This window comes from Phallusia mammillata, chromosome 1 (genome assembly GCF_965637545.1).
Source record: "Phallusia mammillata chromosome 1, kaPhaMamm4.hap1.1, whole genome shotgun sequence".
NCBI lineage: Eukaryota > Metazoa > Chordata > Ascidiacea > Phlebobranchia > Ascidiidae > Phallusia > Phallusia mammillata.
Genome location: NC_137252.1, coordinates 9,021,773 through 9,042,656, shown reverse-complemented (window position 1 = coordinate 9,042,656; position 20,884 = coordinate 9,021,773). Strand labels below are relative to the sequence as shown.

The window sequence follows — 20,884 nt, the reverse complement described above, 5'->3', positions numbered from 1 at the left end:
CGAAACAAGGTAAAATTTTCGTTTTCAGATTTTTTTGCTTATAAATTATTTTGAGGAATTTTCTAATAAGTTTACTACAAGTCCGGGTTTGTAATTTTTCACCATTCCGATGTGAGACAAAGAATTTGAACTTCTTGCAAAACTAGTTTTTACAATACCAATAAATTCTTAAATGTATTGTTTCAAACTGAAAAAAAGGTAGATCTGTATCACACACACAATTTGTTACTGGTAGATTTATCATGAAATAAGGTACCTGCAGCTAACAAGGCCCATTAAAAAACTATTGCGTATAACTGAAAAACCATTTAACCGTTGCAGGCCAAATTCGGCATGATTGTTGCAGAGGTTGATATTAAACATCCATTAAATTTTGAGGGCGTTTGCAAGTTTTGTTTTTGTAGGATAACAGTTTAAAAAAAATTAAAACTTGGGCCTTAATACAAACCTATGCTGTTAATAAAGCCCAACATTTTCATGTTTTTAAAAATAGTCTAGAAACCAATCAGACTCATTTATACTTTGCTTCGGTCAAATAAAAGTTCAAACAAGCAACGTTATTAACTTATATTACACATATACTGTTAACTAAGACATATAACTGTTAATCTGAAGGTACTAAAAAAGAATAAACGACCCCTTGACGTTTGATAACCAAAAATACTAAACGAAAGATTACTTCCACAAACATCTTATTCGGACATTTTATCTCCCTAAGAAAGCAAAAAAGCAAATTTTGTGAATATCAGTCGCTTTTATTATAAAAGAGACTTAAGAAAATAACAAATTATCGTTGGGCCTTATTGCAAGCAATGCCTGATAAACAAAACCGTAATAAAATTTATTTGAAGTAGCCTAATTCTTTTTTCCAGATCGGATAATGCTCCAATTAAACTAAAATGACCCCATTACTAATATATCTTAATAAGTTTTCATTTCGACAACACAACCTTTTCATTTTTGCTATCAATTTTAACAAAAAATAATAAAAAGTTGAAAATAAACCCTTCTTAATTTGGATTGGTCATGATAACAATTACATATAACTTGCAGGTCCAAAACTTTGTTAATCATTTTAAGTACATATATATTTTAAAATTACATCAAAACGGAAGCATTTTTTCTGGCACATAAAAAAATATTAGCAGTGGGCCTTATTACCTTCCGGGCCTATATACCTTCAGGTACCTTAATTCAGATTTAATTTATTTAATACGAGTTTGTAAATTGACACCAGCGCTATGTAGCAACAAATGTTCTGTCATACTAAGGCAGGGGTTCTTAACCTGGGGTGCACGCACCCCCAAGGGGTGCGAGAACTGTTCCTAGGGGGTGCGGGGATGCTGAATCATTAAGGTTGGTTAGGTCTATTCTATTTAAGCAATTACAGAAGGGGGAGCGAAAATTGGTTAGTGATTTGCAAGGGGGTGCAAAAATTGGTTGGTGATTTGAAAGGGGTGCAGCAAGGAAAAAAGGTTAAGAACCACTGTACTAAGGATTAGGGTCTGAAGTCGTCGTTGTAATCGTAAGGTACCTGAAGGTATATAGGCCCGGAAGGTAATAAGGCCCACTACTCATATTTTTTGGTATACATGTAAAAATGTTTCCGTTTCGATATAATTTTTAGATTTATTCAAACTTACAATGATTTGGAAAGTTTTGGACCTGTAAGTTCTGTGTATTAGTTTCTACGACCAATCCAAATTCAAAAGTGTTTTTTTACAGCTTTTTATTATTTAAAAAAAAAAAATTGTTACAAAAATAAAAAGGTTTTGTTGTCGAAATGAAATCTTATTAGGATATATCAGAAAGGGGTCATTTTAGCTCAATTGGAGCGTTATCCAATCTGAAAAAAAGAATTACCTCAAATGAATTTTATTAGGATTTCGTTTGTCAGCCATTGCTGGCAATAAGGCCCAACAAATTTTTGTCATTTTCGATAGTGTTTTTTATAGCAAAGGCGACTGGTATGCAAAAAATTGCTTATTTGCTTTATTAGAGAGATGAAAGTTCCAATAATAAGTATTTTTTTAAGTTTTTGGAATGTGATCTTTCATTTCGCTTTATTGGTGATCAACTGTCAAGTGGTTGTTTATTCGTTGTTGTTAGTACCTTCAGATTAACAGTTATATGTCTTAAAGTTAATAACGTTGCTTGGTTAAACTTGATTTGGACCGACGCAAAGCATAAAGTAGTCTGATTGATTTCTCGACGTTTAAAAAATACATAAAAATGTTGGGCCTAATTAACAGCATAGGTATGTATTAAGGCCCAAGTTTTTAATTTTTTTAAACTGTCATCATACAAAAACTAATCTTGCAAACGCCTTCAGAGTCTGATGGATGATTACAATTGACCGCTACAACCACCATGCCAAATTTGGGCGGAAACTATTGAATGTTTTTTTAGTTATGCGCAATAGTTTTTTAAGGGGCCTTGTTACCTGCAGGTACCTTAGGTTGCGTTACTGTCTGTAAATCGTAGGTTTTGTTATTATCTTGTTCCGTTACATTTGTTGAACATCTGAGACGGCAGGTGTCGTTTGCATACGTTTTCGGCCAGGTGAGGAACGCATCTAAGAAACAAGTCAAAATGAAAAAGTTTGTTTCTAAACTAGGCCTACTCATGATAATTTATTTGTATACGCTGGATTTGAAAACAATTGGTAGGCCTACGTACCGGATGAAGAACCAGATTGACACAATGCATCATGATTTTCGGAGCAATTTGCAGCGTGAAAACTCAGCCGCCATTGGTCAGTTTTGTTTGCGTAAACACAAAGACCTTCCTCTTCAAAATCGAAGTATTCGCCAGTTTCCTCAGTCATAATATTTGCTGGAAAGCTGTTCATTGTCGTCCCATCCATCCATACAAATTGCTTCACGAATGGGACTTGATATAGACCTATGAAAATCGTATTTTATTTTATAAACTGTCTCTATCTGGGCTGACTGTATGCCCTAGTATGCTGGTGATACCTAAACGTCAACAACTTAATTAGGTTAAAACGTCAACAAATTAATTACACATGGCTTAAAGCAGCTTATCCAAGTCTAGTTCGTCTTTGTTGCTTTAAAGTTGAAATGAAGTAACAAGTAACACCTCGACAGTCTATATTAATGGCAGTTTTTTTCTAAACCCCGAGTACTAGAAGGACCACTACAACCTATCGACTTATTGAAGAAAAAAAACGCTGCTTTTGGGTAAAACATATTGTCTAACTTTTGCATTGAACTGTCAAAACAAAACGTATTATACCCAAGCCGTAAATAAATTTTGACACAAGCATCTCTTACCAAGCCAAGCCGTCGAACCCACTGGATAGTAGAGAAAAACTCGCATCACTACAGATAGAAGTTCACTGTAGTTGTGGATTGTTGCCAAAGTTTCATTAATGCACTCACAGTAACACCAAGACTGGGACGCATTCAAATTTGATTCGTGCAAGTTGTAATCTTTCAATTTTAAGCCGGTGCAACAAATCCAGTTAACTACAAAAAAATTTTGTATTCCTATGCAAGTATTTTGCAATTTTATACAGGTACTTACGTGATAAAAAGACAAGAAAAATCGCGTTCATTGTTGTCTTCTTGGTCTGACGCACAACACAATTAACTTTGTTCAGTAACTTGTAGGCTACAACATAACATCTCGATGAGCGAGTTTGATAGTCAAAGTGACTAACAGAGCAAAGTATGATGACACGGTATTTGTTTCCGCTTGCGTTCATCAAAGCATTGCTTTGTAGGTGGACAGCGTGACGAGTTGCAGTATGTCAGGATCCAAAGTGTTTTTGGTTGCTGACTTTCAGTGGGCGTAGATGTGTGCTGAGAGCATTGGCATTCTAATCTGTTTTTGCAACCTAACTTGTTACACATCCACCCGTTAAAGTATAGCACTTCAACTCTTTTAAACTTTTTAGCTCATTACCTTTTTTTCACGTTCGAGTTACTGTTTTATTTTATTTATTATTTGTTATATTTAGAGTATATTAGTCAGTTTATTAGGGACCCAGAAATGAATAAACGGATCAGCAAACATTTCAAAAAGAGGCATATATTTTGCAAATGTGGGAAAACGGTGGACTAATGAAGTTCTAATAAATATGTCATTTCAGACACGCGATGGAAATAATGTTTGGACACTTCAAATAGACTCAAAATAACTTTCAATGACAAAAATCAAAACTGTTTTCTGTAGACTAACTAGCACAAAACAAAAAACTAGACCAGTTAAAATGGTACACACAGCAACGTTTATAATCCTGTGAATTTATGGATCGCATTTTCTTGTTACCAACTCCACATTGGTTCATAAGTGTCGGCAATTTCTGTGGAACAGCGGGCGTAGCAATTTTCATTTGCTTCCGTCGTTGGTAACATCTCATCTAAAAACAGCTATTAATTGCGAAGATATTGGTGTTTAAAGTATTTTGTATGTAATTTTTAGCCTTTTGGGTTTTTTAAAATACGTCCAAATCAAGGTTATACTTACTCGGTGATTTATGGCAAAAAGGCTTATGTTTTTCAAAACAGTTAGCAACGTGAAAACGACATGTTGTTTGAGTTGTGTTTAAGTAAGCACAAAGACCATCCTCTTCCAAAAAGCTTGTTTCGTTTTCGAATTCTGTTGGAAAAGACATTTCGGATCCATCTATCCACACCCACTCTTTCACAAACGGAATTTGAAACAGACCTTAAAAATAAAACAGGGAAAACGTACTGTATCCCTAGCACTGAAAGTTTCTTAACAAAACGTTGGGTTTTGCGTTCATTCCAAGCCATTCTATTCGGTTCAAACAAAAACAAACAAGCTATTATATCATGCTATTTATAAAACCACTATTGTTACTAACCAAACGCAATTGCTATTTGTGCACTATATTAAGGTTGGACTTAACTATTGGGGTGGTTAATTGTTGTTTTGATATGAGCCACAATGTATATTAGTCCATGTATGTGCATCCGATTAGTTCCGATTAACACCTTACAATATGATGTAACTGCAAGGCGTGGAACCATCATCTACTATTTCTGCCCATAACTGTTTTGCGCTCCGTAACAGTTTAACGCGTTGAGCATCTATTTCCGAGTTTGTTTTAGTCCTAGTGCTATTGTGTCGCTATGAATTCTTTCACCAAGCGAAATAAACCTAATTAAACTCAGCTGTTCACCTATCCATACTGCTGTCCACTTTTCGTGAGGTAAACGGATAAGTAGTACGTGTGATAGTTCCGATGAGCCAGAAATCGTTGCCAAGGTTTCATTGATACAATCGCAGAAACACCACGATTGAAACGCTGTCAGATTCCTTTCATGAATATTAAACGTCTTATAACTACTAGTTACCGACCAACTTGGGATGTATTCCAAAGACGAGACCAAACTTACTGAAAACAAACAACTCCCTGTTTAGATTTCTTTATTGTGCTTGGTAGCATTAAGTAATTAGTAAAGTTACCCACTTGTTAACATTAGGGCGATCACAAACGATTTCATAACCTTCTAGTTCATTTGTTTCCTTTCTCTCTTTAATTGACTTCAATCGCAGCTAGTACCGCGTTTAGCATTACATAGTATTATGTTATGTTAAGAGGTTTCTTTCTCTGATTTCGGACACATTTGCGAGTAATTTCCGTTTACGTAAATTCCAGTGTGTAGGCTATTCCTTTTTGGTGACCAGCCGTCCGTGGGTGGACACTATGGTACTTTTGTAAACTAATAGTAGCCCACATTTATCAGTGGCGTAAGTTTTTAGTAATTTTCTATGTATACAATGCAGTAACCTTTTAATTTGTGTTGGATGTATTTAACTGTAAACAAGTATAAAATTTCGGAGTCTTATTGCTTCTTATTTGAACACACAGGTGGAGCTACTAACACAGGAACTCACAACACGACGGTTTGGAAATTTCCGGTAGGTGGCGCAACGAAGCATAGGCGTTTACGGTGATAGTAATTGCTGAGTCAGCAATTATATCTACACGTTTGCCTACTTTATACTTAAAAGTTTCACAAAACGCTGAATATGATAATTGCAAACCGTTCTGTGTAATTTATGATTAAAGGGTCTGTATTTTGCAATTTTATATGCAACAAAAATGTAGCAATCGAAACAAAAAAAACAGATTATGACAGTCATGCAAGAGTTATGTGCAATATCGTACACTGTGCTGCAAGTCTGCAAATTTCGCAAATAGGTCACCGGCAAGCGAACTGACAGGTTATCAGATTTCACGCGTCTACTGTCTGTGTGACGCTGTACTGATGCTTTGACTTTCCCAAAGACGATTCAAAGGCACTTCCTATGCTCGTCCTTTGCAACTGAACGAGCAGTGATCGACGTACCTCTTTGCCGAGTAAAATGTAAAGGATAAAGACGAAAAAGCCTTGCAAGCCGTTGACAAGTACAGTGATGTACATGAAGGCCACTGTAGGACCTGCTCAATTTACAAACAAACATGTGGTCAATTTCGTAATGTGTTTGTCACATGTCATAACATTGGTTACCCAGAGTAGCACACATTTTAAAATTTCTTACATATGCTGATATATATTACTAACCATAAGGTTTGTCATTGGAACTTACTTTCTAAATTATTAAAAGTACATTTAAACTTCGAATAAATGTTTCTTCTGATCCTACGACTTCCAGCAATGTGCCCATTTCCCACGCGTGTATAAAAAAGCTTTTTCCTAGTGTACACTACAGTTGCAACTATTGTGTATTTATGACAAATAATTTACCTTCAGTCACATTTACCACGCCTATAGTTACTAGCCAAATCATATTGCTTAAATCTCACCTGAAAAAAATCCGAGAAGCCACGGAACGCCAAGCACCGGCATTAAAAGCATGGTCGCCTTGAAAGTCGCTTTCACGTGATCGACATTTCTGAGCTTTCCATGATCTCTTTCAGTGGTTGGCTTGAAATTGTCGGCCTCCTTGCTCATTTTGTACACAAAGATCGCCACTCGGATCATGATAGCAATGTCCAGTGCCAATGTCACTGCAACTGGTACAATGACCCCCCACAGCAGGACGCCCGATGTCGGGTTTAACCAACATTTACTGTATTTGCCGATGCTTGGGAGACTTGTAAGCAGGGCAGGGTTGCGGGTCATGTAGGTGTCAGTCGAAAACCCAACTGATGCTGTTATGAGGACAGTGATTGCCGGAAAACCCCATCCTATGATTAATCGAGCATTTTTTAACTTCCTCGAAGACCCGTGATGCATCGCACTGTCGAGGGTCTTGGTCACAAGCGTCACGCCCTCTAGAAGCATCCAGAAGGCTACAAAGTATCGAAAGTTCGGCGTTATTTAGACTTACATCACATTTTGATAACAAGCAGTTACTACTGGTTGGTAGTTATTCTGAATTTTACACTGCTTAAACCATATAGCTTAAAAGGGTAAGTTGTATGTAAAATAACAAGCCATTAGTGATTTGAATTCAGAAATTGCAAAAGCAATATAAACATCACACAAGTATTTGCTCCCTTATCAAGCATAATGATCGAAAATTGGACAATTTTTATGACCAGCCTCCACTCTATTTGCAGTCTGTCAACGAAAGTCTACATTTGTGTTTTACCTGACGCCAAAAGGAAGAAGTGTATTAAAACCGCGGTCATCTCACAGGTTACCGAATGTTTAAGCATTGCTTCCTGAATCAAATTCCAAAAGTGAAGCATCAAAAGGGCAAGGGTGAGGTTGATTTGAACTGGTGTTCGATCGGAGCGCAAGTTTTTGCGTACTTTGACCAATACCACTAAGGTCAGGACAAGAAAGAACACCGATATCGATTCGGTGACGTATGACAAAATCTGCGACAAAAAAGATACTGATGAAAATTGTTAAACAGTCAGATACATTTGTTCACAACAAAGCTAGTTATAGCCGTAGCTAAGTATTTTGACCGAACAAAACGGATGTCTCATGGGATTGGGGAAAATCACCAAACTCGTCGCAGCCAAATACATTCAACAATTATTGCTGCCGGTCACAATGTATAAACGAGTATTGCTCTTCCAGCAGTTTTATTGTAGATAATACAGCAACCAGACTGAACAATTGGATTCTACTGAAAGATTACATCAGCATCTCTGATTGTCTTTGGGTTTAAAACAATATGTTTCTGATTTATATATTCATTTTCATAACAGTGTTCCGTGCATTAGCAAGCAAACACTCTAATTTAAGGCTTTAAAATTTAAACGTTTATTACGGACAACATGTTAATCTGAAATACTGTTAACTTTATGTATTTCCAGCATACAAGAAACAAAAATCGTTTTATACATTAAAACGAACTATACTATACAATTTTGCTGCTGATAAAGCCTCATTTCTTATTTATGGCAACGTAACGCGAATCTTGCGTACCTGGACGCTTTGCGGGATCGTCACCGATACAAGAGACAGGAGAACAGCGAATACAGTCGTATGGTTTGACTCGCAATGATAGCCGCCGGACTTTTCGTACACCACGTGAAGACCCTTGGACGAAAATAAGTGCGTGGTTTCGTTCAAAAACACGCACTTGATTTCTGCCGACTTCAGATCAACCTTATCCCCGTCGGACGTTGTTTTAACATTCTTTGGATTCACTGTGTCTTCCGTGATTGCGATTTTGTATGTCACAGATGTCGAAAGCTTCTCTCCGCCTTTGGAAAACACTTTAAGATGGACAAGAGAACAAAGCGGAACCTCTTTTGTTTCCAAAGAGTTTTCTGGTGTTTTGGTGGGTTCGCGTTTGGGGACAAAACTCTTCATCATAGCGTTGCTGGGCTTGGACACGGCAGCCACAACCGCAATCGATTTATTGGCAATCAGGCCGATTCCAAACACCTCTGCGCTCTTGAACACCGCAATGGGTTTCTTTTCCTCTATCGCTTTCAACAGTCCGGTTGTGTTGCGTACGGCGATGTCGTCACCTTGGCAACCTGGGGTGTTCGGTTGAGTAACGCATTTCGAAAGGTTGGTGTCGAAATTGAGAGGGTCGCTGGTAGATGACTTCGCTACTGGTGAGAAATATTCGCCAGATTAAACTCACAAGTCAGCAACACACATGCATTCAAAAGAATCATTATCAGAACTTCACCCAGCATATTTTCGGTTACGAAATTTTAGTCAAAACCATAAAACTACAAAGATTTTCTGTTGATATACTGTTAAATATAAAACACAAAACATTTACGTTTCACGAAATCAACAAAAAATACAATTGTTGTTTACTTTAAATGTCACTTTTGAGTTGGGTCGTTTTGGTACAAGCAAACTATTGGGATTCTGTTAATTGAAAGCTTTACTGAAACAAATATTAATGAATTTGTGACTTACATTTACCCTTCCTGTTTAACTTTGCAATGGTGACAGAATCACCAGTAGTGGGTTTCGCGGTTGTTGTTGTGATTGTCGCTTTTGATGTAGTAACTCCTGTGGTGGTTTGCTGTTTAGTCGTTCTGCGGATTTGAGCTATTGTTTTCGCCGTAAACATTGTCCGGACAGTAGGCACGCTTTCACCAAATGCGCGCTGCGTTGATGTTAACACGGACTTTGTGGCTTTAACCGCGGCACTTCGGACGCAAGTTGCGTTTGGAAACTGATTCGTTGAGACTAAAATAAATCAAAAATTTTGATACAAAGTTTAATTTGTAGTGAGAATGGTAAAATTTAAGTGGGTCGTAAATAGTTCGTTGCTTTTTTTCGATTTCTCAGGTTAATAAAACTGGTTATCAAAAAAATATACCTGTATGGCCGCACATTTACTTAATGCGTATAGCCAACATGATGTGAGATATATAGTCTTATTAAATCAACGCATAGTAATGTTTCTAAATCACATTGCTATATGTTTACGTACTGTTTCTTGTGCACATGATCAGCAATTGTCCTGTGTTTGAAAATATATGCGACTCGTTGAAACAACTTTTTCTAGTTTGGTTCAACTGATCTGCAAAAACGTTTTAGAGACTATTTTAAGCTTAGTTACTTTAAATTCTTTTTTTGATTTTTTTCGTGCTAAAATGTTTCTAAAAAGTGGCTTACGATTGTAAGATGCTTTAACCTAGTCTACACACATGATAGCAGAAAACGTATGTGAACTCGGCAATTAAATAAAATTCCGATTTCAGAATGTTTGCACACTATTTGAGGACTACAATCCTGACTAAAGCAAAAATCTTAATTAGGCATTTTCAACTAAAGCAAAAAATACAGAAAACGTTTGAAATCGCGCAGTAGCGCTGTTTATGATTACTTATTACTTGATTGTGGACATGCTTTGAATGCGGCTTTTAGACAGTTGAACATTTTTGTGCTTTTCGATTGATTGTCATTGTTGCAACTTGTGTTAAGCCAAAACGCTGCAAGTATACGAAGACGTGGACATGTGTTGCCTCCTGTAAATGATACAACCATAAAAGTTAAAAACTTGGCCCAACCAAACACATTTTTAGGAGATGTTTATTGAAGTTGAAAAGGCAATCTTATATGCTGTCAAAATATTTGTTCGGTTTTCCTAATTGTTTATTTTTGGGGGAGGAGTAATATTACTACTGTTATAGGACATTTGATGCTTCACTTAGGCTATTTGATATACACTTACCTGAAGGGCACTTATAACACATGTTTGCGGAGGAATCCTTGCATGGCTCGTCGTACGGACAGGTAGTGTAGCGCTGCATCAGAGTTTCTGCGTAAAAAGGGCACTTAAATGTCATACACCATGAAAAGAAAAGTTTAAACCCTTACCATTGACGATTTTCTTACTCCTTAAGTGCCTTGTAACACAGAGCTTGGGATCTGAAAAGAGTTCAGCGCAATGTAAAAAAAACTCACTTGATTGCTGCTGCCAGACATCTAACACTATTTTTCTATGTTGCCATGAGGACAATCGGATTTCAACGTTACCTTGATAGTTGTAGTATGGAAGCAGTTTTGACGCATAACTGTCGCATGATGTTTCTGTAAGAAGTATGAATGAAAAACAACTATATTTAATAATACATTGCTGTTAATTAAAACTTTTAGTGTTTTGTACCGAAAATGTTTATATTATAACTTTTAAAAGACTTTTTTATAATCAAGTATAGAAAGGTACTGGTAAAAAACCACACACACAATAAGGCGTGCTAATTACATGACTTTGCAGTGGGTTCTCAAGTTTTTGTAAAAGTGTATTAGTGTATTATTATGTCGGAATTCGCGTTTCCATTACTACATTTTTGCCGTTTGATTGGGTGTTTTTTATTAGTACTTTAAAGCTAAAAATACGGCTGTTGATTGCTTGTACAGCATGTTGCATATGTATTTTAGATAAGATGGTCAATTTATACACTGGTGGTTGTCGCACCTCTTCTCTTTGACACGTACCATTAACTGCGCTGGAAAATTCGCAGATGTAGAAGAAAGCCTTGTCACAGGGGATCTGGCGCATTGAAGCCATACACTTGCCCACTGCTCCTCTTCGGAATCCAAAACAACAGTAGGTTGAATTGTTTGTTCGATTTGAATTGAAGAAACTGGCTCCGATTATTGTGCTTATGAATTTAAAGTTGGGTCTCACGAGTGGTTGACCCGACCATTTCCAGTCATTGTGACAGTGGGACAAACCTGATAAGTTTGTATAAAAGTTGGTAAAAAACGTTATTTGTCATAAAGAGTTGTCACTCATGGCGTTCTTTCAAAATCTGCGCTTGTATCGTTTGAAAACTTGGGCGATTTCCCTAGCTCAGCGGTTCTCAAACTGGGGTCCGCGGTCCTTTTGGGGTCCGTGAGGCAATTTTGCGGGGACCGCGAAACGGTTTGAAGTAATTCTGTAACCTTATTTGACGTCAGTTTGTGCCACTGAATAAGTTTAAATCAAAGTAGAATTGAGAATCGACTGTATCCATTGCTAAACAATATCCTTTATTGCAGGGGTGTGCAACCTGCGGCCCGCGGGCCAAATGCGGCCCGTTGATAATGGTTGTGCGGCCCGCGGAGACGCTGGAAATTTCTAATTTACTGGCAAACGAGTCCAATAATCATATATTTTTAGCAGATTAATGCGCCTGGTGGTATTTCTTTGCGCCCTTGCAATAATGCAGCTATAAATAAATGCGACTTTTACTTGTTAACTCAATATAGGCATATATTTGGTATGCAACAAAGTAAAATCAACTTGTGGTGCGGCCCGCGATCTAATCATGGTAATTGTATTTGGCCCCACAGTGACAAAGGTTGCACACCCCTGCTTTATTGCATGCAATTAACAAATATGTAATTGTTCGTGCACAATCGTAATGTTTTTTTTTGTCTTGTCTCTGATGTCACATGCTGTCCTTGGATCATTGTTATGCGCGATTTCGCATAACTAGCGAAAATCCTGCAATCAAGTTTCGTTTTTCTGAAATACGCATTTAGGCTTAAGGACCGCAAGCCCTCGAAATAATGGCAAAGGGACCGTTTTGAAAAAAAATGAAAAAGTTTGGGAACCACTGCCCTAGCTACTAGTAAAGCCCCTGATCACTAGTAAAACTTACTGGCCCAGCCAAGGGGTATTCACTAAGATGTCTGTACTTAAATAACAAAATTAGACAATGCTGAAACAAATACCCCACCAAAGAAAAAAAGTCTAAACAAAATTCACAATGGGTTATATAGGGCCTGCAAATCACTGAACTATTCACTGTGAGGTCAGGCCTTGATCTACGCAGTAGTCAAAAGCAACACACACATCTCACCTATTAAATCCAGCCTTCCGCCCCTGATTGCAGAAAAGTTCCTAACACTATTGTAAGTTGATCTGTCGTTAACCACCGCCAGTCGTCCTCCATCTTGTCTACAACTCTCAGCCGCGTTAAAAGAGTTGCTTTTGTCTCTTGATATTGCGTAGATGGTGTGAATCGCGGAATCTACACACAAAGCAGAGATATGTTGCAGACTTTGTGTATATTCGAAATGTAATGGAAATGGTCTTTTTTATCTATTGGCAAGTGATTAATATGGGGGGAAACAATTAAATCACGCAACCTAAAGTCAAAACGCTCGTGTTGCAAGTTTATGTGAAAAAGTTTTGTTTCTAATGCAGATTTAAACGGTAAAAACTCGACATGTAATGCATATTCTTAAACCTCAGATATGCTTAATCAATCAAAGGATAAATTCATTCGAAATAACGCGACTTACCTGACGGAAGAATCACAAGAGAATTCAAAACAAACAAAGCCACCAAAAAGTGCATTGTTGAGTTTAAGCAGAAAACATATGCACTATGCATTTAAATTTACATCTAGGTTTCACAAAAAGTTCACTTTTTAAATAAAGTTAATCTTGAACTAAAGATAGACAGAATGTTACATAGGCTGACTTCTGCTATCAATATGTGTTCGTCTTTAACGTCTGGCCTTTTGTACCTGTAGTTTCAAATCACCAAAAGCATACACCTTTTTTGTCCGGATTTTGTAGCCAGAAATGCAACGTAAGATCGAAGAGTGGCTGATGTAATTTTCTGACTTTGTATCTTGCAAAACCTGGGGATGACCTTAACGAAATTATGACTCACTTCTACCCGTTCGTTTAAACTGACGTTGTTCAAATTACTGGTGCTGCTCCCTACAAATGTGAAATATTTATAACTTGCACGTAAGGCCAGCGGTGTGTTGTAACAAATTGGTTAAGGTCAAAAAACAACCAGCCCGCTTGGCTTGCATTTCAGCCTTAAGTGTCAGTAATGCTCGATGCACATCAAATATTAATAGCTTGTTTGCGATTAAGACTGGCCCTTTGCGTTCAGCTTCCTTTTTATTGTACGGAAGGGCATTGATTAACGGCCCTCGTTAAAATTGTAAGCATTTAGCCTTCAGCGAAATTTTCGCTCTGGTTGCAGTGCCTGAGTTTAATGCTTTATTGTTTGCAAATGAAAACATCGCGTTGTAAACGATGATATGAAAATCACACATCTCTTTAAGTTAAGATAATGTGAACGAAAGCACTAAGTTAGTTTGCAGACACTATGTCTAAATTAAGCCCTGTATACACTCTAAAAAAACTTCGCTCATTTCTTCTCCCCGGCGGGAGGCGACGAGCGAAATTCCCGTCTTTCGTCTGGAGAGAAGTGAAATTTTCGCTCAAACCTTTTTTCGCGGCGAAACGCCGCAGTCGACAACGTGATTGGCTGGCGCAAGCGAGAGGAATGAAATTGAATCACGTCACAGTCACATCTATTGCGCAAAACTGCGGGATAGGGTTTGGATGGCGCGAATTACCAAACGAGGCCAAGTTGGGCTTAGATATTACCATCGGCTAGCGTTGGCTGCGTTGCATGCAAAGTGTCCAAAGCAGATATTTCACAGTTTGGCATTGAAGAGCCGCTTCTGTTTCTAAAGGATAAACAGTTAATTGACGATATTATTGAGGAGAAAATGAGAAGTAAGTCATTTTATTATCTTGTACTTATATATTGTGTTTGTTTTTAGGATTTATTTTGTGGTCTTGTTTTCATTCAAAAATTTCCTGCATAAATGTACAATATTCATAAAACAAAACAATAAAGTTAATGAACATTGACAGTTCTAATTGTCCTTTCAAATGTGGATTTACTTGCAAAGACTGTAAGTGGTAAAGATTAGCCCGTGATGCAAGTATAATTGTTTTCTTAGCAAAACCAAATCTTGTTCAAAGTTTATTTTTCAGTAAGTTCCCAAACCCTGATATTTTCTGGATTATCATTTGCTGTGGTTAAAATATAGATGTACAGTATAAAACATCCCCACTAGCTCTGATGTTTTTACAGGCCGGCAACAACATTGCTGAATATGCCCTGAACAAGCCAAAAGTCAAACTCAGTCAGCAATTTTTGGTCGCCGTTGGACGAATATATGATCCAGACTTGTTTCCATTCTCTAAGTGCTGTGATGTAACAACTGTGTTGTTGTGTTCATTTGTGCCCAGAAAAATAAACTAGTGAACATATTGTGATGTTTTTAATGTGTATTTTGCTTGAAAGGTGAGCAAAACAAGAACCAAACACACAGCACCTGCTTCTTTCAATAGCTCAAACCAATGAGTGAAATAAAGACCAAAAACCCTGCAAATTTAGTCTTTTATTCACTCAAATCAGTGAGTGAAGTTGTTCGCTCGTTTAAAGTGAGCTTTTGTTTCACTCGCAGAATTTTTCGCTCAAATTTCGATCATTTTTTTTAGAGTGTAAGTACTTCATTTGATTGGTTATTTACTCTGCCTTAACATTGCCAAAAGTAAAACATGTTATTTAAGCTTTATTCAACAACTCTCTCTATACTTCTCGCAAAAAGTATCATTCGGTCTATTGCTAAGATGCAGCTGTTTGGCTCATATTACACTGACCTAAAGAGTACATTTCAAAGAACTACTAAGCACCACTGTACCACTGCCTAACCCCGCACAAGCTTTACACCATCGAGCTCACGTTTGATTTCCCGGAAAATCGTGGCGCTTTTACATTTCACCGTCATTTCCCATCAACCCAATCGACAGCAGTTTGCTCTAAGCGTGACATTCAACACGCAGGGAACTTGAACGCGGCCTCGCTATCGCGTTGAAGTGCAACGGTTAAATATTCATTAGAGGCCATAAGTTTAGAACCTTAAAGCGGGGTTCAAAAAATTTTACTGCTATGATTAAGTTTACGACTTAATGCTTTTATCACTTCGGTGTATATAAGCAATAGTAAACTTGAAATTTCAGCCCTTGATTTTACTGCTAAAGCTGCAGGTGATCATTCATTCTTTATTGGAATCTTAGTGTGACCACAAAATTTACAGATTTGTTCGGTTTAACAACAAGGTTTGAAGTGATATTGGTTTAAAAGTGGATTAAAATCTCTTTTAAGTTAAAAATAGCCCGCCACAATTTTATCACCTTTGAAATGCGAAGAAATGAACCGCATCAGAGAAAATCTTGCCTCATTACTCAACTGCGACATCTAGCGACATTTATTGTGCAAAGCGATGTTTACGGTCATAGCATGGCGTATTTGGCTGGGTGTTGTTGGAAATAGGAAACAGAATTTTAGAAATCTATTTTAGTAAAGCTTTCAACAGAAAATGTAACGTTAAAGTACCCAATGTGTTGTTTTTGCCATGGAAACTTTGCAACAAAATCTTGGAAATTTGCATTCTAGACGTCCCAGATTTAACCACAAACCGCTTAAAAACTTATTGCAAGGCAAACAAAAAGCTACATTAAAATAGTCGGGGAAGTAACATTTTTCCTTTTTGCCGATATAGCGCTCCACTTTGCTTCGAGCTGTGCAATTTTCAAAGTGTCTGTTCGTATGGGTCGGATAACTAGAGTATGACTGTTCCGCGTCCGTTGGTGGCCCCACGGGAGCGTCCGGTTCATTCTGAGCCAACGAGATTGCATTTTTAATGTGCCTCGCTCGGTTTCGTCCCAAGGGTAGAACATCAGTTCATATTTATTGCCGCTTTGAGTAAGGACAGGTTGGATGTCGCGACGCTGATGGCCTAGCTTCTCTCGAAGAATGCCTTGCCAAAAAAACAAAGAAATATAAATTCTACGTTAGTAATTTGGAAAAAAATTAAAGAAGCAGAAAATTTGTTTTTAATCATTGGGTTTCTTTAAGATATCTGGGTGGCAATTTCTAACCTACTTGGTAATATATACAGTTGCCAACGCTGCCATAGGTAATGCTTTAAGTTACCAAGGCCTTCCTACACCCAATGCATCTTGTACGAAATGGGAACTCCGTTAATTAATCATTTCAAATAAGCCTTGTTTCCGAAAAGCAACTAAAAATGTTGGGAAAACATGTGTGCAAGTGCAACCATTTTGAGAGTTTTAAAGACAAGTTCCAATTTAGGCAACTGTTACCTTAAAACAGAAAAGCAATACAATTTAGGCAGTCTTTCAACCACAAACAAAACAGGATAAAATGCAATAAATAGTGTCTTACAACACACGTTGGTAGTTCAGAATGCAATTCAAAATGAGATATACCTGTAATATAGACGTCTTCTAAATGAAAGGTACTTCGATTCGTCATTTCAGCCATGCAGTAAAGGTCACGCATGAAATGTTTGGTCACGGTCCACATACCGCCGTGACAGAATGTAGGATAATAAGTTTGATCGTAGGTCTCCAAGTCAATCTTCCTAAATTGACAAAATTAAGATTGACCCTGTTATGGTCAATAATGCTAGATGCTATGAAGGCGACCCTGCGTTGCTTTTAAAGTTACGTTATATTCCCTAGGGACAAAACGATGCCTCAGCACACTTTAAAATTATGTCTTGTATAGCAACTTGTAACACGTCCAACTCGTTTGTGGTACAATATGGAGCCTATTTTTAAACTACGATTTATAAATAGCGTGTTTGTTTGATTTTGTCACAAAACACTAAAGTGTTTGATAAGTTCTAAACATTGTGGTTGGTGGTTGGACGTAAAATTTATCAAATGATAGTTATACTACATAAGTTTTTGCGTTTGCGTTGAAATCAGTTTAACTTTGTAATTCACAAAAAATATTTTTGAATTGATGATTTGCTGGTTTATCCGTTCAATCGATTTTGTTATGACATTCTGGCTGATTTCGTTCAAAGCGGAAAGGAATTTCTGTTAAACTTCTCAGTTTTTCGATAGCCAAGTTATTGGGATTTTAACAAAATGCTTTTTGAAATAAATAAGTTAATTCTCCATACGTTTTGTAATTACAATTATAGCTTTTCCTGCAGAATTTTTGTAAACAAAAGCAACTGTTTTAAGGCCCATGCAAAAAAATGTTTCAATTGACTTATTTCATGTACCATTTGCTATCTCTCTTTCGCATGGATTTTGCATTCCGATCGTAGAGGAAACCGCAGTACATGACGTCACGATCCGCTGCGTGACTAAAAAACGTAACAATGTTCATCGGGTTCATGACGCAATCATCGTCGGTTATTGTATAAAATTGTGAATCTATGTGACCTTCCAGCAGATACCTCATTGCTGATAAAACCTGGAAAAGGCATTCGATACATTCAGAATATATTATATAGGTTTTACATGACTCTATAGAATACAGCAGGAATATGAAACTTTTTTTACTGTGGGGCCAATGATTAGATCGCGTGCCGCCCATTTTGAACTATCCTAATGCACAATATATATATAACTTAAGCTGTTTGGCCTCAACCGAGCGAAACATGATGCTTTGATCCGAGTGGAAGTCATCAACTGCACCAAGAGGACAAAAGCAACTACAAAATGATCCAACAGGTATGAAGCTTACAGTCAGGTTTGGATAAAAAATAAACAAACGCATAAACGTATATAACATGTTAAAAAAGATATATGTCAGACATTTAAAACGTAGCCTACCTTTATTGGCAAATTTCTATAGTTGTCCTCAAATTCGCATTGAAGAATATCTCCATAAATTTGATTCTCTTCGGCAAGCGCTTGTTCCTCCATCACTCCAGAGGCTGTCCCGATAACAAACATGACTATTAAATGTTTTTCTCGCAAAATCTCTATTGAACCCCACGATTCACGAATCTGTCTTCTCCGTTCAAAATTGTTGGGCGCTGTTTTCACGATAAAAATCATCCAGGCCCTCTGATGGATTTGCGACCACGGAAAAAGTAAAGTGTCTTGGCCACACTTTGGAAGTGCCTGCGGTTTGGTGTTGTATCTCAAAAATGACAAAGGCAGTTGTTTAAATTGCCCTCCGACTCCAAAATGCACAGTGGGAACTCGGATTTTGCAGTTAAAGGCATAAGACGTCTCATCTTCGTCTGTCGCCCCCCTTCTCCACGATGTTACAGGAATGTTTTTCGCAATTTGGATATAGTAACTCTTATTAACAACATTCAAGTCCACCACTGTTGTTTCCCTTATCGTTGTTGTTGGTATCGTCGCCGTAGTCAGTGGTTCCATGGTTAGAGTCTTTGCTGACTTCAAGTGTGTGGTTTTGGACTTAAACGTGCGGGGAGCGAGACCAACCATCACACCCACCGTAAGTGCAATGGTCACAGTCAAAATTCGTTTAAGGTTTGTCAGCGATATGTTGCATCGGCGAAAATACATCGCCCTGCCCTGCAAATATGAACGACATGGTTTATCCTGTATTACCTGATTAATTAGGCAATTAGAAATCAATCCACTCATCTTTGGACAAAACGCTTTTTACATAGGTCTACTTATTATTGAAGGTGACTTGTAAATGTTATCATCACACAAGCTTTTAAAATAGCTTTGCTTCATTCTTAAGAAATATAAGCTATGGATTCTACGGTACCAGGTGAGTTTCTTAAGTTACGTTATCTTTTACTATTGCTTGCTTTCATTATCAAGTTTTTTGTGCAGAGGTTACATAGCCTACGACTTGATCCACGGAAAAACAACTATTCTTATCTTTTTAATTTGGTTAAGCACCATACCTTTTATCCTTATTTAACCTCAACAACAGAACTATGGAAGCATCAAATCATCAGCTTAAATTACTGAAAAATTGACATTACTATAAAAGCACTGAAAACTCACTTATCTAGCGATTATGATGAAATAACGCCACGAACGGAAACGAGTACAAAGGCTACTGCGGAAAACGGCATTACTGCTCATTTCGATCAGTAAACGGCCGGATAGTCGCAACTGAAAGATGACACATTTTTTGTCATCACACTATATAGTCGCTTCACAATAAAACAGCGACAAATGTGTTCAAACCATAGTCGCCGCAAAATGCACGCCTGGTCAACAAAATCTTTAACTGACTCATTATATGAACTTTATGCGAAATCAATGAGATTCTGATACATATGTGCTCATTACTGTCAAGTCACATTGATAATATAGATTTTCTACCCCAACGATATCTGATCGTCCATAAAACTCTGACTGTCGCTTTTGGTCAAATAACACATCATAGACAATGCTGTCGCAGCAGTTCGTCTAACTCCGTTTAGGAATTCGACTTTTACAGGAATAGTACTAAAGCGTTCGTCAGTCGAAAATCTATATTCACCTTTAATCAATCACCACAAGATCGCAGTGATATAGGTTTTAACGGGGCGACCTCAAACCGACTGGTGGCATGGAAAAACTCTTTTCGTACATTAATATTTTATGCGATGGGAGATGAAAATCCTCGATCATGCCGCGGCCTGACTGGAGTTGATCAATACACGGTTCTCGGTGGATAATTCTACATTCGTCCATTACAGCAGCCAGCTTGCTCGGATAAACACCGTGTTATAGTTGCAGTGCGCTTTATACGATCTCGTAGCTGTGCATAATGCATGAAGGGCCGACGTGTATGATCCCTGTGGGTTCCACCGACATTATTCCTGGACTTTTGTCCTGTTTGCGGTTTCAATGAGAACCTATGTTTCTTCTTGTACCATTATGTTTTATTCAGGGTTTAAGCGAATTAACGAGGCAAGATACTGGATCGGAACATGGGAAAATGACTTCACTGCAATAATACGCGCAAAATGCGAAGGAATTTTGAGATATTTCATTATCCAACTACACAAGTGCATCTCAACCAACTTTAGGCAATGAACCACTATTCCCATTAAATAATACTGTTGACCGGACAATTTTTATGTAAGGATAAAGTATAACCACACTAAACAAGCTTTATACATTGAAATATATATATTGCTTCCAAACATAATTTCGAGAAGCAATGTAATTAAATTGACCTAATTAATAATATAATCTTATAAGATTATAATCTTATATCATATATATATACATCACATATATGCAGATCAATCGTTCAGACCAAAATTTTTCGTACTGCACTTCCAAGAAATTATTTGCAACTATTTCCGGTTCATTACCAAGTAACGTGGACCATCCAAAAGTCATTAATCATTTGAAACCCACTGAACTACAATCAAATC

The 20,884-nt window shown here is 37.4% G+C and overlaps 3 protein-coding genes and 1 long non-coding RNA gene across 6 annotated transcripts; all 4 read right to left on the bottom strand.

Moving 5' to 3' along the window:
* Positions 1–1,757: 1,757 nt before the first annotated feature.
* On the bottom strand, positions 1,758–3,094 carry LOC145222128 (uncharacterized). The gene is made up of 2 exons (XM_080088171.1): positions 2,680–3,094; positions 1,758–2,575 (listed from the first exon to the last, which is right to left on the bottom strand). Exons 1-2 carry the CDS (start codon positions 2,864–2,866, stop codon positions 2,427–2,429), a joined length of 336 nt encoding a protein of 111 aa, XP_079944297.1. The 5' UTR covers positions 2,867–3,094; the 3' UTR covers positions 1,758–2,426.
* A 12-nt stretch (positions 3,095–3,106) lies between these two features.
* Positions 3,107–4,883, bottom strand: LOC145222137 (uncharacterized). The gene is made up of 3 exons (XR_013859296.1): positions 4,495–4,883; positions 3,550–4,387; positions 3,107–3,491 (listed from the first exon to the last, which is right to left on the bottom strand). It is a non-coding gene; the product is annotated as an uncharacterized LOC145222137 (long non-coding RNA).
* Positions 4,884–5,430: 547 nt separating this feature from the next.
* Positions 5,431–13,631, bottom strand: LOC145222095 (uncharacterized). Of its 3 annotated transcripts, none has more exons than XM_080088117.1 (13): positions 13,176–13,311; positions 12,731–12,901; positions 11,379–11,618; positions 10,917–10,970; positions 10,758–10,808; positions 10,612–10,698; positions 10,271–10,405; positions 9,868–9,957; positions 9,345–9,620; positions 8,388–9,025; positions 7,597–7,828; positions 6,806–7,294; positions 5,431–6,439 (listed from the first exon to the last, which is right to left on the bottom strand). In XM_080088117.1, exons 1-13 carry the CDS (start codon positions 13,264–13,266, stop codon positions 6,234–6,236), a joined length of 2,760 nt encoding a protein of 919 aa, XP_079944243.1. In that variant the 5' UTR covers positions 13,267–13,311; the 3' UTR covers positions 5,431–6,233. The 3 variants fall into 3 exon arrangements, with proteins under 3 accessions (XP_079944243.1, XP_079944251.1, XP_079944259.1); XM_080088125.1 differs by having other exon boundaries at positions 8,388–9,022; XM_080088133.1 differs by lacking the exon at positions 5,431–6,439 and adding an exon at positions 6,447–6,695 and having other exon boundaries at positions 13,176–13,631.
* A 2,104-nt stretch (positions 13,632–15,735) lies between these two features.
* On the bottom strand, positions 15,736–19,489 carry LOC145209269 (lactosylceramide 1,3-N-acetyl-beta-D-glucosaminyltransferase-like). The gene is made up of 5 exons (XM_080079537.1): positions 19,412–19,489; positions 18,351–19,067; positions 17,795–17,988; positions 16,986–17,140; positions 15,736–16,513 (listed from the first exon to the last, which is right to left on the bottom strand). Exons 2-5 carry the CDS (start codon positions 19,056–19,058, stop codon positions 16,206–16,208), a joined length of 1,365 nt encoding a protein of 454 aa, XP_079935663.1. The 5' UTR covers positions 19,059–19,067; positions 19,412–19,489; the 3' UTR covers positions 15,736–16,205.
* Between the last annotated feature and the right edge of the window lie 1,395 nt (positions 19,490–20,884).